The 14,070-nt window shown below is 39.9% G+C and overlaps 1 protein-coding gene across 1 annotated transcript; it reads left to right on the top strand.

Moving 5' to 3' along the window:
* The first annotated feature begins 266 nt into the window (after window positions 1-266).
* On the top strand, window positions 267-12,395 carry PRKAB2 (protein kinase AMP-activated non-catalytic subunit beta 2). The gene is made up of 8 exons (XM_069602497.1): window positions 267-420; window positions 685-864; window positions 4,682-4,848; window positions 5,676-5,769; window positions 5,986-6,106; window positions 9,116-9,249; window positions 10,195-10,263; window positions 12,154-12,395. Exons 2-8 carry the CDS (start codon window positions 712-714, stop codon window positions 12,229-12,231), a joined length of 816 nt encoding a protein of 271 aa, XP_069458598.1. The 5' UTR covers window positions 267-420; window positions 685-711; the 3' UTR covers window positions 12,232-12,395.
* The last annotated feature ends 1,675 nt before the right edge of the window (window positions 12,396-14,070 follow it).

Raw genomic sequence — 14,070 nt, 5'->3', positions numbered from 1 at the left:
CAGGGAGGCCTGGCGTGCTGCAGTCCATGGGGTTGCAGAGTAGGACACGACTGAGCGACTGAACTGAACTAAAATAAACCTAAGATTCCGGCGCAGGCTTGCCAGGGAAGCGGTCCTGGCCCCGCACTTCGCTGACTGCGGCACAGGCGCCCCCGCCTGGCGCTGGAGGCTGCGCGCGGCGGCCCACCACCGAGCCGGCGGTGGCTAGAGAGGCCGGCTGGCCCCGGGCGCCGTCGCGGCGCGCCCGCAGGGAACGCGCGCGGGGCGGGCCCCACGCCACTGATCTTGTAGCCATTTTAGGAGGAAACCCGGCTCGCTAGCCCGCGGCGAGGCTTCAATTTCGATAACTTTATTGGTGGCTTTATCCGCAGAACAGCCATCTCACCATTGATCCCGGGAGGAGGGAGAGCATCGCGGGAGGTGATTGGGGTGGGGGCGCCCCTGGACCGTGAGCGCGGGGGATGCGGGGGAGTTCCCGAAAGGGGGTTTCTTGAGCAGCGGGCCTCTAGAGGGTTTGGGGGTTCCGGGTGTTCTTGGAGGCCAGGGAGGAAGAGGTCCCCCCAGGCACGGCTTCCCTGGGGCGGGGATTCCCTCGCCCGGTTCCCCAGACGCAGGGGCGGGGCCGGGGGCTCCCCTGACAAGACTGCCGGGGTGTCCCTTGCCCCATGCTGTTCCCTACGGCAGGTGGCCCCCGACTCGAGCTGCACAGCAATGGGAAACACCAGCGATCGAGTGGCCGGGGAGCGCCACGGCGCCAAGGCTGCGCGCGCCGAGGGCGCCGGCGGCCATGCTCCGGGTAAGGAACATAAGATCATGGTGGGGAGCACCGACGACCCCAGCGTCTTCAGCCTGCCGGACTCCAAGGTGAGTGTCCCTACGCCCCTAGTTGGTGGCGGTCCTGCAGCAGGCTGGGTGTCAGGGCTCCTCCTCCCTCTTTTGTTTTTTCCTTACCACACTGACCCGAATTAAGGCTTTTAGAATTAAAGGGTTTTTTCTGGGGACGGAGATACTGGGTGGTAATTCTTTTTGCGGTGCTGCCTCAAAATAGGCTAGAGGCGGAGTTCCTGTTACTGGACTCCTGTGTTTGCCACATTTTTAGGATGAGGCCAACACCCCCCCCCCCCTCCGCCCCCCTCCACCCTTGGTTCTCCTGGATGCCTCTTCTAGAGTATTGATGAATTTGTAGGTTGTGAAAAACTTCAGACTGTAGGTTACCTGAGTTGCTGACCACAGGCGGCAGTTTCTCACATTTGCCCTAAGGTAGGTAAGTGACTTTTCCCTGAACACTTCTACTTCTTTGTATTAGTCTCATTTTTGCCCTTCTAAGAGATCAGCACTTCAGATCCTCTTCCTCTTTGGCATGACTGTGAGCAGCAACCCCTTGCTTATATGAATACTTTTTCCTAGTCCTGGGGATCAATAAAGGACATTATTTGGTTGACTGCTTAGTTTTCATCTCATACTTTATAGTTATGGCTGAGGTGCTTTTTTTCATGTCCAGCTACTTCTTAAGTGGGAGAGCAAATAAGTTGAGGATTTCTTCACTTCCTGGTAGTACTTCATAATATTACCAAACTGAAAAAGGACAACCCACAGTTTCCCTGAAGACCTGGCTGTCAGTCTAGGACTTTCAGGAAAGTGGCAACTTGTGTTCACCCTACAGGAAGGATAGATGGAGCTGACAGCAATAAAATTACATCCGAATGTTTCTAATCACTTTTAGAGCTGTCTGCATTAAATACAGTAATTCCACCTGGTAGTCTGACTGGGATGAAGTAGAAAAATGGAGGGATTGAGGAGATTGGGGTGTGTTTGATGTTATCACTCATCCCTTGCCACATATCTGAGGTTTTATTTTATTTACTCTTGTAAATGTGTGTGTGTGTGTGTTAGTCATTCAGTCGTCTCCGACTCTTTGCAACCCCATATCCATGGGATTCTCCAGACAAGAATACTGAAGTGGGTTGCCATTCCCTTTCCAGGGGATTTTCCCCATCCAGGGATTGAACCTGGGTCTTCTGAATTGCAGGCAGATGCCTTACCGTCTGAACGACCAGGGTAAATAGAGAGTAATTTTGCTGGGTTGGTAACACATGAAATGTGGATTCTGTTTATTTTCTTGGATCCCAATTGAAAACATAATCACAAAGAGAAGTGAAGGTGATTTCTTGGGGTTTCTTCTCTGTTCCTTTCTTGCTTCTTCCACTTCAGGACTTCTTCCTCAACTCTTGGGCTATCTCCCCAGCCATCTGAATTTACTTCTTCAAAGCTTTCTCAAGGTGATTGTATTTTTATCCATTTCCTACACTGATGACTCAGGATTTAAGTACTGTGTACTTGTCAAACTGTGGCTGCAGTAATCGGTGTCCTGAATAAAAGCCAGGTTGCTCTATCTGAAATGGAGCCTATTTTGGATCATTCTTTCCCTTACCTCAGTCTTGCCATTTGTGAACTAAGATTGGTTCAAATAATTCCCAAGGTCATTTCCAAATCTGAGAGTTTACAGTTGCTCAGTCTATTCTATTTCTTTCCTCAGTGTTTCACTTAAACAGTTTTCAATTGTAATTCTAGTTGTTTTGCCTCTTTTCCTGATGATTTTGCTGACTATTTAACTTGGAGTAAACAATCTCTCTCCTTGTCAGCTGCACTGATGCCTACCACAGAAATGTCATATCATACGTGGAAGGGCTTTCTTCCAAAGCTAGGCATATTAATAGTTTGTAGCTTTCAAATTCTAAAATAATAAAGCATACAAGTAAATGATAGAAACAGTGGCAGAAGGGCCTATATTGCTTCAAATGCCACCCTTCAGTGGACTAGTTCAGTGATTTTCAATCCTATTTGCACATTAGACTTACTGGGATTTATTTAAACACTTCATGGAAAATCTGAAACATTTTCCATGTTTCAAAGTCAGGAGAGCAGTGTAATGAATCCTATATAACTGTCATCCAGTTTAAACAATGATCAAATCATGAATGAATTCATATCATCTATACCCCAATCCACTCTACCCCCACCAATTATTTTTAAGCAAATCCCAGACCATCATATCAAATATTACTTTACCTATAAGTATTTTAGGATGTATCTCTAATGATGAGATTTCTTTCTTTATTTTCAACATTAAATTTTAGGATTATTGTCTGGGAAGCTTCTTAAAAATAGAGTCCCAGGTCCTATATCTGAATCAGAATCTGAGGCATATATAATTGTTAGGAATGTAAAAATTTCTATAATTCTAATCCAGACTGTCAAATGAGTTCATTGCTTTGAGAAAATGGAGATCAAGTTTTTCTCTTAAGTCACTTCCTTATATAATGTGAAAGTTCCTTCAGTTCTCATTGTTTACTAAGGATTTTGTTGCCACTAACGTCTTATACTGTAGTTTTGAGGAATATTCAGACAGTATGGAAGGTTGACTGCCTCAGCCATTTTGAAAGTAAAGCGCAAGTGAATAGTCTTTTTTTTTTATCCCACATTATTTTATTTGGTATTAATAATATTTTGGCTTGATACCATAAAGACTTATTTACCAAAGTCATTTAAGCCACTCTAAAGTGTGGGTCAACAAGCTTTTTCTGTAAAGGGCCAGATAGTAAATATTTTAGACTTTGTGGTAGACCATACAGTCTCTGTCACTGATATTCAGTTCTGCCATTGCAGCATGAAAGCAGCTATAGAAAATGAGAAAGTGAATGAGTGTGGCTATTTTCCAATGAAACTTATAAAAGCATCTGGCTCACTGGCCATAGTTTGCCAGTTTCTGTTCTGAAGGATGGTAATGAAAATAAACTTGACTAAGGAGTCAGTTTTCTTCTGCAGCCCTACATACCTCATTTGATATGGGAACCACTTTTTTAAAGGAAACTGTGTTTTTGATCCGATGCTTCTTGTAGCTCCACAATTTTCATCCCTACTCCTGAAAATTACTAGTATAAGCCTGACATGGATGAATAAGTAAGATTTCATAACTATTTCTCAAAATTTAGGAAACCAGTGATCTGATTTTTATATATTTAATGTCTTTTTATAACCTATTAACTAAAGAGGAAATTATGAATTATTTAAGAATTTTAGTATCTCTAATTTCTATTACAACTGATAATTGAGATGCTTATATTTACATATGAAAAATACATGGCTCAGGACTTCCTTGGTGGTCCAGTGATTAAAACTCTGTGCTTCCGCTGCAGGGGTGAGGGTTTGAATCCTTGGTTGGGGAACTAAGATCCTGCATGCTGCATGGCACAGCAAAAGAAAAAAAATAGATGACTAACTTAATTATTTTTTGTAGAACTGTGCTTTATTTTGATATTTTTCTCTTAAGAGATAAGCATATCATGATTGTCTGCCTTAGAGTTAATCTGGTGACAGGAAGTAAGATTTTTTGTTTGTTTGTATTTTAAGGGACATCCCAAGACTCTGAAAGGATGAGTGATTCATGCAGACTCAGAAATTAAGCTGTGATTTGGGCAGACTTTGGGCATAAGCCATTTGACCATTTGGGTCCTAGATGAGTTTCTTTTCTATAGTTTTGTTCAAAATTTGAAGTAGTTGCTCATTTCAAGACTTATTAATCCTTATCAGAAATGTAGCACCCCTCTCTGCCCTAAGGAGGAGAGTGACCTTTTCAGAATTCCAGGGACACAATTTAGGGATGACCTAATCCTTCTTACAGCTCCCTGGGGACAAAGAGTTTGTATCATGGCAGCAGGATTTGGAGGACTCCGTAAAGCCCACACAGCAGGCCCGGCCCACTGTTATCCGCTGGTCTGAAGGAGGCAAGGAGGTCTTCATCTCTGGGTCCTTCAACAATTGGAGCACCAAGATTCCACTGATTAAGAGGTGAAGACAAGTGTCTTGGTTGAGTCTGCTGGGTCCAGGAGTAGAGACCCAATTTCCTTTCTCAGGAGAGAGACTTGGCTGGACTACTCCTCTCCACCTGCTAGGGACTTTCTCTAGAACATTTTTTGTGACCAGTAACTATATCTGTGACATTTTTTTTAACCTTATAGTGAGTCAGAGATGTTTTACCACTTAGAATGTCATTGCCTCAGAGGGACTTCCAACAGTGTTGGAGGTATGTTCTTTAGGATTGTGTTAATAGAAGTCCTTTCTATGCTTGTGGGAAGTCTCCCGTAACTGCCTGAGTCCAGTTGCCCTGACTTCTGCACTAAAACAAAACACGTTGTAAAGTTCTAGGTAGTAATGTTATTTGTTGCTTGCAGAGCAACAATGAGTTATGTAACTGACTATGGCCCTTTGTATATAGGTAATTTTCTAGAAAATGCTCACCAAAATGTGGAAAGAGTACCTTGAGGCACTTCATATCCTGAACCTACTTGCTATCTTTTTTACACTCCTGAGGGATCTGTTCTGCTGAAGCAAAATAGTTGTACTAAAGTGAAACATTCTGGGGGATTAATATCTTTAGTGTTCTTTTTCAGATATTAGTTAAAAATTAAAGTTGTTAGGAGGGATAGCAAATACATGCTCAAGGGGATATAGAAAAGGAGAATGGGTTTATAAATTATTTTTCACTCCAGGGGGTGCAATCACTTAGGAATGTGGGAGATCACTGGTATGATACTGTGATTGCCTCATGGTTTTACATTTATCTTCTGTCTTCTAATAAGAATTTAGCCTGTTTAACTTTCTGTTTTCTTCTGTAGCCATAATGACTTTGTTGCCATCCTGGACCTCCCTGAGGGAGAGCACCAGTACAAGTTTTTTGTGGATGGACAGTGGGTTCACGATCCATCAGAGGTAAGACCTTGACCTCCGAGGGTAACCACTGGCTTAACAGTCTCCTTTTAGCTGTTATTCCGCTGGGTGTCAGATATCATTGCTGTTGGATTTCCCTGTTGATAAAAGATGGTGGTGTCAAGTATAATCTCTTCTAAAAAGAGGAGAGTTGAATGGATGAGATGTATTTGAAATGGGGATTCATGAATTTTTTTTTTTTTCCATTCACTGTTTCAGCCTGTGGTTACCAGTCAGCTTGGCACAATTAACAATTTGATTCATGTCAAGAAATCTGATTTTGAGGTGTTTGATGCTTTAAAGCTAGATTCAATGGAAAGCTCAGAGACATCTTGTCGAGGTAATTTTGTAGTATTTGCTCTTTCTTGACCTTTCCTTTCTTAAAATGCATGTTTCTTCCCAAGAGTGGTTTTTGTTTTTTTCATTTTCGACTTAGGAATCTTCCAAATTGTATGTATGTTTCTCCTGTAAACATTTAGGTCATATTCTCAGAGAATGAAATCTGTGTAATGTGTTTGATTTCACAGTAAGTGAAAGTAAATATATTTGATCTACATTAAATTTACATTGTAACCCAACACACACATCACACAAACCAGTAACATGTCTTGCACTATGATGTTTGCCTTTATTACATGTGAAGCACTTTATTTTCTACTTTATTCTTCTTTTTATAAACGACTAATGTGCTGTGATCTATAGTTTAAAAAGCTATTTCTAATAATATTTCAGTTTTTTCATTGACCTTTGACAGTATCAACTAGCAGGAGCTACTTATGTCTCCTGTGCCATGTTTAGCTGCCTCAACTTAATCCTGCCAGATTGATAGCTTAGTTGGCAGTTGTATATTTAATAGGCCCTACCCATATGTCAGTCTTTGGGGAAAAAAGAGTTATAAAAACCTCAAATTTCTTTTGTGTATATGTTAACTGAAATTTTTAAAGTTTTGGGTTAAAAAAAAAAAATCCTCAATAGAGGAATAGACCTCTATGCTTTTGTTTCTCCCAGTATTTTTTCCAAGGCCTTCATCTCTACTTACATTGGCTATAACACCAGAAAAGCGATTTGCCGTCCACATTCACAGTGACCAGTTTTGTTTCTTTACAGTAAAGACTGTGAGTGTCTAAAGAACTGTGTTCCCAGTAAGCAAACTTCTCCCTTTTGAGTTCAAAACCTGCCTCTGCTACTAACTAGCTTTCCCATTATGTGTAAGTCCATCAACATCTTTAGTTTTCAAAGTTTCTTATCAGTAAAATCAAAGGCTTAAACTCTCAGTGATTCTCAGCTGAGACACAGTGGCTGAAGTGAGACATATTAGAATCTCAGGATACAAGGGTAGCTTATGCAGAATAATTTCTAAAGAGAATAATCAGTAGTATAATATTGTCTGCTTAGAAAAATTACAGATATTGTTTTCATTATATAAGGTCAGAAAGTAAGGCTGGACATTGTTATTAACTGGTGGGGTAGAGATTAAAAAGAGATTAAAAAATACCAAGTTAAATGTCGAGGCCACTATGACTAAATTTTTGCATTATATGATTCTAGCAAAGCAACCAGTGAACAATAGACATATAATTTTATAGAGAGAAGACTAGCATACTGTTGATATTCTTCCTTTCCTTCTTTCACCCAATTTCCTGATCCTCTGAGGTAAGGTTTAGAATACATTTTATTAGGAATCTTGAGTTTTAATCTGCACTCAGTGACCATCTTGCCATGTATATGACTTTAGCTAAATGACTTTACCTTTTTTTTTTTTTAATGAAAAGAGAAAAAACTGTTCTATGTACTTGCCAAGAGTAATTTTGTAGTTCACATGACAAAATAACAGAGTACTTTGAAAAGTGTCAAGTTCTATGTTTTTAAGATATTGTTTAATTTAACAGTATTTTTGCTACTCTTCTTTTGCCCCACATATAATTGAATTCTGAATTCTTATGTTGAATTGGTATAAAAATCCTTCTTACTAGGAACTGTAAAAAACATTAAGCAAAAAATTATAGTTCTCCTCATTTTTGTGTATTTCTGTTCTTATCTGTATATACTTTTCCCATTTTTTAAAGATTTAATTTCACATGCCATAAAATTCACTCTTTTAAGGTGTACAATTAGATAATTTTTAGTGTATTCACTGAGTTGTACAACCATTATCACCATCTAATTCCAGACCATTTTAATCACCCCCAAAAGAAACTCCATTCCCATTAGCAGTTACTTCCCATTCCTTGCTTCTCTCCACCTCTGGCATCCCTAAATTATTTTGTGTCTCTATGGATTTTCCTATTTTAGACATTTCGTATAAAAGGGATTATACACTTTGTGGTCTTTTGTGTGTGGCTTCTTTAACTTAGCATAATGTTTTGAGGGCTCATCCATGTTTTAATATGTTTAAGTACTTCATTCCTTACAACTGAATTAAATACCCTTGTATGGGTGTACCATTTTGTTGATCCATTTATTTAGCTGATGAAACTTGGACTGTTCCCACTTTTTGTATGTTACAAATGATGATGTTATAAACATTTATGTTCAAGTTCTTTTGTGGACATCTGTTTTCATTTCTCTTGGGTATATGCCCAGGAGTATAATTGCCGATCATATGGTAACTTTATGCTTAACTTCTGGAGGAACTGCTGGACTGTTTTCCAGAGTGGCTGCACCATTTTGCATTCCAGCCAGCAATGGGAATAGTACAAAGGTTCTCGTTTCTCCACATCATCGCCAATAATTATTATTGTCTGTCTTTTTTTTATTATAGCCAAATTAATGAGTGTGATGTGGTATCTTATGGTTTTAACTTGTATTTCCCTAATGACTACTACATTGTTAGTCGTTTTTCCTCATTGTTACAGTCATTGTAGTATCAATAGTCTTAGAATCTATAACCTTTATTGTTGCTTGGGTGGGAAAAAGAAAAATCTAATATTTTCATGTTGTTTAATAGTTTTTAAGGCATTGTCACATCTGTTGTCTCATTTGATTCCTATAAAGACACTGTGAAATAGGGCAGAAATTGTTGTTTTCATTTTATGAATGAAGAAATTGACTATAGTAGAGAGATTTGTTCCAAGTCATACAGTTGATAAATGGAGTAGCTCTCCCCTGAACCTACAACCTTATCTCCTCCCCTGTCCTCCACATCATGTTGCCATGAAGAACTTCATGGTTTATGTTCCGGATGAGCCAGACTTTTTCTTTTGCCTTATAGTTGTAGACCCAACAAGTCACAAGTTTATGATTCTTGACTTCTACCATATTTAATATTGCCTGCCATGTATTGACAGTTTTTTCATGCATCTTTACTAGCTGTCCAACTTTCCTTTATATTTGAATAAATATCTTCCAGACCTTTCCAGCTCACCCCCAGGGCCTTATGGTCAAGAAATGTATGTGTTTCGATCAGAGGAGAGATTTAAATCCCCACCCATCCTGCCTCCTCACCTTCTCCAAGTTATTCTTAACAAGGACACTAACATATCTGTGAGTATTCTAAAAATATTGCTGGGGCATCTGAGGGTTACTAGGATCATTTGAGCCAAAGTGTAGTAATCTTAGAGTTTGGGATTATTACAAAGGTCTGTTGAATATGAATCATGTATGTATCAGTAGCATTACAGGTTCCTTTTTCCAGGGCTGTGTTGTGACTTTTCCAAGTACAGATATAAAAATTCATAGTTTTCTTCTGGTCCTAATGTATCAGCTCAGAGCTGTGGATTGCTAGGAACAGTTTCTAAGACTTTCATTACAACATAAGATAAGAAGTATTTATCATTTGGCAATATCCAAAAGAAGCATATTTTTCATATAATTTATATTTCTAGTCAATTCACTTGATTCCCACTAAGATTATTTTTGCCTCTTAACACAAACCTTCCGTATGTGTTGTGGGTAAGGTCTATTAAAAAGAGGATGAATAGATACTGAAGCTTAGAGTTTCTGCCCTGGACTCAGAATTTTTGTGATTTTCTGTGATGAGAATATATTATTGATGTATACTGCTGCTGCTACTGCTAAGTCACTTCAGTCGTGTCCGACTGTGCGACCCCATAGACGGCAGCCCACCAGGCTCCCCTGTCCCTGGGATTCTCCAGGCAAGAACAGTGGAGTGGGTTGCCATTTCCTTCTCCAATGCATGAAAGTGAAACGTGAAAGTGAAGTCGCTCAGTTGTGTCCAGCCCTCAGCAACCCCATGGACTGTAGCCTTCCAGGCTCCTCCGTCCATGGGATTTTCCAGGCAAGAGTACTGGAGTGGGGTGCCATTGCCTTCTCTGATTGATGTATACTAGAATAAGTGAATTATTTAAAAGAAATAATACCTTCTAGTTTTGAGTTTTTCAACAGTTCCAAAGATCTTTGAGGAAGAATAAACTGTTTGGTTTAAGATTATACATTTAACCCCATGTAGTCTTTTTTTTTTTTAAACAGTGTGACCCAGCCTTGCTCCCCGAGCCCAATCATGTTATGCTGAACCATCTCTATGCATTGTCCATTAAGGTAAATGGTGGGCCTGCTTCTTCACATAGCTCCCAAAAACAGGAGGGCAAGAGTTGAACACATGTTCTCTAGTGGTTTGCTGAAGCTGGCAGTAATGGTCCAATTATAAGAGAAGAACTTTCTTTTTTTTAACCAAAGGGTGAGTTTGTTTATTCTAAATCTTAGTATTGATATCTGAGTTCTGGCTAGCTGAATTGCCCTGTCATTAAACGGACTTTTTTGTTTCTTGGTTTCTTTTTGGGTAGCTATAACCTTTGCACCACCTACTTAATTAAGTGTGAGTTCATAGTAAGTACTAGGATTTCATTTGCAGAAAAAACAAGTTTACTTTCCAGTTCAAAGAATGTTTAAATCTGATATTAAGGCCTCTAGTGTTTAAAGGTGGACATGAGCTGGCTTTAAGGTGCCTGAATTGTATATACCCCAGTGCTTGCATCTTTCCTATACACTAATTAAAGGAGAAATGTGACCAGACTTGCCCTGTGCACCGATAACCCCACCCCCACCCTACCCGACCGCTCCTCAGCTCTTAGAATGCTTCTTGGTTTCTTAGAATGCTTCTTGATTTCTCTGCTGCTTTAGATTCTGGATTGAAAATATCTGTTCAGTCCTGTAATGTCTTTGTGGTCTGGCTATTGGGATATTTTTTATAGTTCTGTAGTTACCAAACTAAGCTGAGCATCAACAGAATTACTTGGGGGAAGTTTATGAAAATACAGATTCAGAAGCTCTATCCCCAGGGATTCTGAATAAGTGCATCTAGGATGGACCTCAGTAATTTTTTTAAGTTGCTTACGTTTCTTAGATATGCAGCCAGATTAGGGAAATCACTGATACAGCGGTCTGTAACAGATTACAAGGTACTTATAAACGTATATTATTGAATTTAATTTTCCTAATAAGCTTGTAAGATAAGTATTATTTTTAACTCCTGTTTTAGAGATAAAGAAACTAAGGCTCAGAGAAGGTCATATTGCCAGTAAGGACCAGAGAGAGGACTGAGGTCCTGTCTTCCTGTCCTCATTCCATGTTCTTTCCTAGAGATTATGGTGCTGGTTTTTCCAAGTAGGTCTTTATTTGTCACCTGCTCTTCATTTCTACCAAATTCTTTCTGGAGTTAAATATTTTACCTGCCTTGCTTCTGTCGTGTTTAGGCTGTGGTCACAGAATGTCAATCTGGTAAGTATACATTGTGGATGATACCTATCCCTGGTTCTCTCAAGATGGTTTAAGCTGTTTGGAATTGCTTCATTGGATGGCGTGTCTTTCCAAGGAGGATTTTAGGGTCTACTTTGTTCAAGAATAGAAGATGATTCCTCAGTCCCCTCTTGATCAGAGAGAATGGTTTTTAAGTCCAGCCCCAGATACTCAATGGAAATTAGACCTGTTTTGGGGCTTGGAAATGGTTTTTCAAAAGGATCACTGCTGTTTCTTCTCATTGCTTTTAAGACTTCCTTCTAGAAACAGATGTCACAATATTTCTTTTTTTCCGTGATAGTTTTAAGCCCAATATTTTGAATTTGAGGTGGAAAAGGAAGTGAGGTGGAACACTAATATTTCTTTAGCACCTATTTTCTGTCAGATTCTGTATCAGATATTTTCATGTAATCATTGGAGCCATCTTAATGGTGGGTATTAATCTTTGTAATGATGAGGAAAAAAGACTTGGACACAGCTTAGCAATTGAACAACAAAGTAATTACTCAGGGTCACAGAGTGTAACAGTAGGTGTCAGGATCAAAACAAATTGATTTGACTCCCAGACCACCTTTTTTCATAATATCAAAGTAACTCTGTTTAAAGTGAGCAACTGTGAGGGATTAATGGATGGGAATGGCTGTTTCCATCCTGAACTAGTGAAATAACTGCATGTGTTTATTTCCCTTGCAGGACAGTGTGATGGTCCTTAGTGCAACCCATCGCTACAAGAAGAAGTATGTCACTACTCTTCTGTACAAGCCCATCTGAGGGATCCCTTCCTGCCTCCCAGGATTCAGGAGAAGCATCTCCCTTGCCTTTCTGGACTGGACCAGTCTTAGCTGGGACTGGAAGGCTGATTTGCTTTGAGGCTAGTATGTGTGTTTCAGTGCCTGAATAGGATGCTCTGCTTTTGCATTTGATTGCAGATGAGAGCTTTATGAGTTTATGGAATTTATTTCAACACTATATATATATATATATATATATATATATATATATATATATGAAGGGAAAGTTAATGGAAGCCTCCTAGCTAGATGTATTCTCCCTGCCTATGGGAACTCACCAAGACTATTTGGGAGAGCTTCAGGAAGAGCCATTACAGGAATCTTTTTTCCTAAAGTGAATGAAGAACAAACTCTCAGGATCCTTGTTGGGTGGAGATTCTATCACTGCTACTACCTTGGCTCTCCAAGGAATGGACTTGTGCCAGACTGCTGCCCTACTTACAGCTGCCTCCTTGCAGGAGCAGCTTTTCTTGCATGGGTTCTCTGTATTCCCAGAGAATGTGGCACAATCTGTGCTTTTTTAAATGATACCAGATGCCCCATAAGAACCCTTTTCCCTTTCATTTCACATTCTTGCTTTGTTAGCCTCCTTCAAATCCTATACCTGACCGTTCCCTAGCACAGAACTTAGTAGGTAAGTGACCCCTTTCAAAGGCTTTGTGAGACCTGACCCACCTCACAGATTAGGGCTGCCAGAATGTCTCCTTTTTAAGCCAGCACAGGCCCATGACACTTTGTTACCACTTACCTTAACTTCTACTGAAGAAACTCTGGCTCAGTATGATATGAAAGGCAGAATGCAGAAGGCCTACTTTTTTGTTTTGGTTTGGTGCCACAGTTAAGGCTGTATTGGCACATTCCCATACTTCTTCCCACCTGGTTTGGCCCTGCTTCCATGTTTTTTTTCACAGACAGCTTTGAAGGTAAGAGTAAAACTAGTAAAAACTTTCATGTCTTTTGTCCTTGGAAGATTTTTATGTGCCTACATTTTTCTTTTCTCCAAAAAATGCCTTTTCATTGGTCTAAAGAGACTGCTTTTGGAGAACCTCAAGCTTTTGATAAATAGCTCACTGTATTTTCTTCTCTACTCTAGCCCTCTACAATCATACATTAAAGAGGCTGACTCTGTACATCATTACAGTAAACATTGTTCTAGATACAAGCCCATTCAGGCTCATTTTGTGCACTAAAAGTTTCCTTCAACTTAAAGATTCATTACGCCAAGAAGCAAGAAATTACCCTTGGTAGTCTCAGCAGTGAAAAGTATTGCTTTCATGTGCTAAATGCTAACAGTCATCTTGCTCTTCTGTATCTTTTCCCAAAAAGTGTTTGATGATGAAGAGGGGTCAGTGATTTCCATTTGTGGAGTAAAAAGTTCTACTCAGTCCACTCAAGATTCGGAGATAAGATATTTTTCCCTAAGTTTCTGTGGCTCTTGCATTACAAATAAATGCAAGCCAAACATTCAGTACTGAAGGAGGCCAGATTTGATGCTTGAGAGGCTCCTTGAGATGAGCCCAGTCCCACTGAAAGGGCACCCACATGTCAATTAGCTACCTCCTCTCTTTCCCATGTAAAGCTGATGACATAGTTGTCTTTGGGTATGTAGAACTCTTAGATCATCTGTGTGAGCAGTATGGTATGGGATTGCTGTCTTGCTGAGAATGCAAATTGCTAAGTGCTTTGGTGGTTAATTGCTGAGAGTAAATACTGCTCTAGCCACTCGAGGCCACTCTCTACAGCAAAATGCTTTTGTGGAGAACGTTTTATGGTTCTAGTCACATTTAGAATGGTGTGCCATTCTAAAATTCTGTTAGAA

This window comes from Ovis canadensis, chromosome 1 (assembly GCF_042477335.2).
Source record: "Ovis canadensis isolate MfBH-ARS-UI-01 breed Bighorn chromosome 1, ARS-UI_OviCan_v2, whole genome shotgun sequence".
Classification (NCBI taxonomy): Eukaryota; Metazoa; Chordata; class Mammalia; order Artiodactyla; family Bovidae; genus Ovis; species Ovis canadensis.
This window is presented reverse-complemented; position numbering and strand designations above follow the sequence as displayed.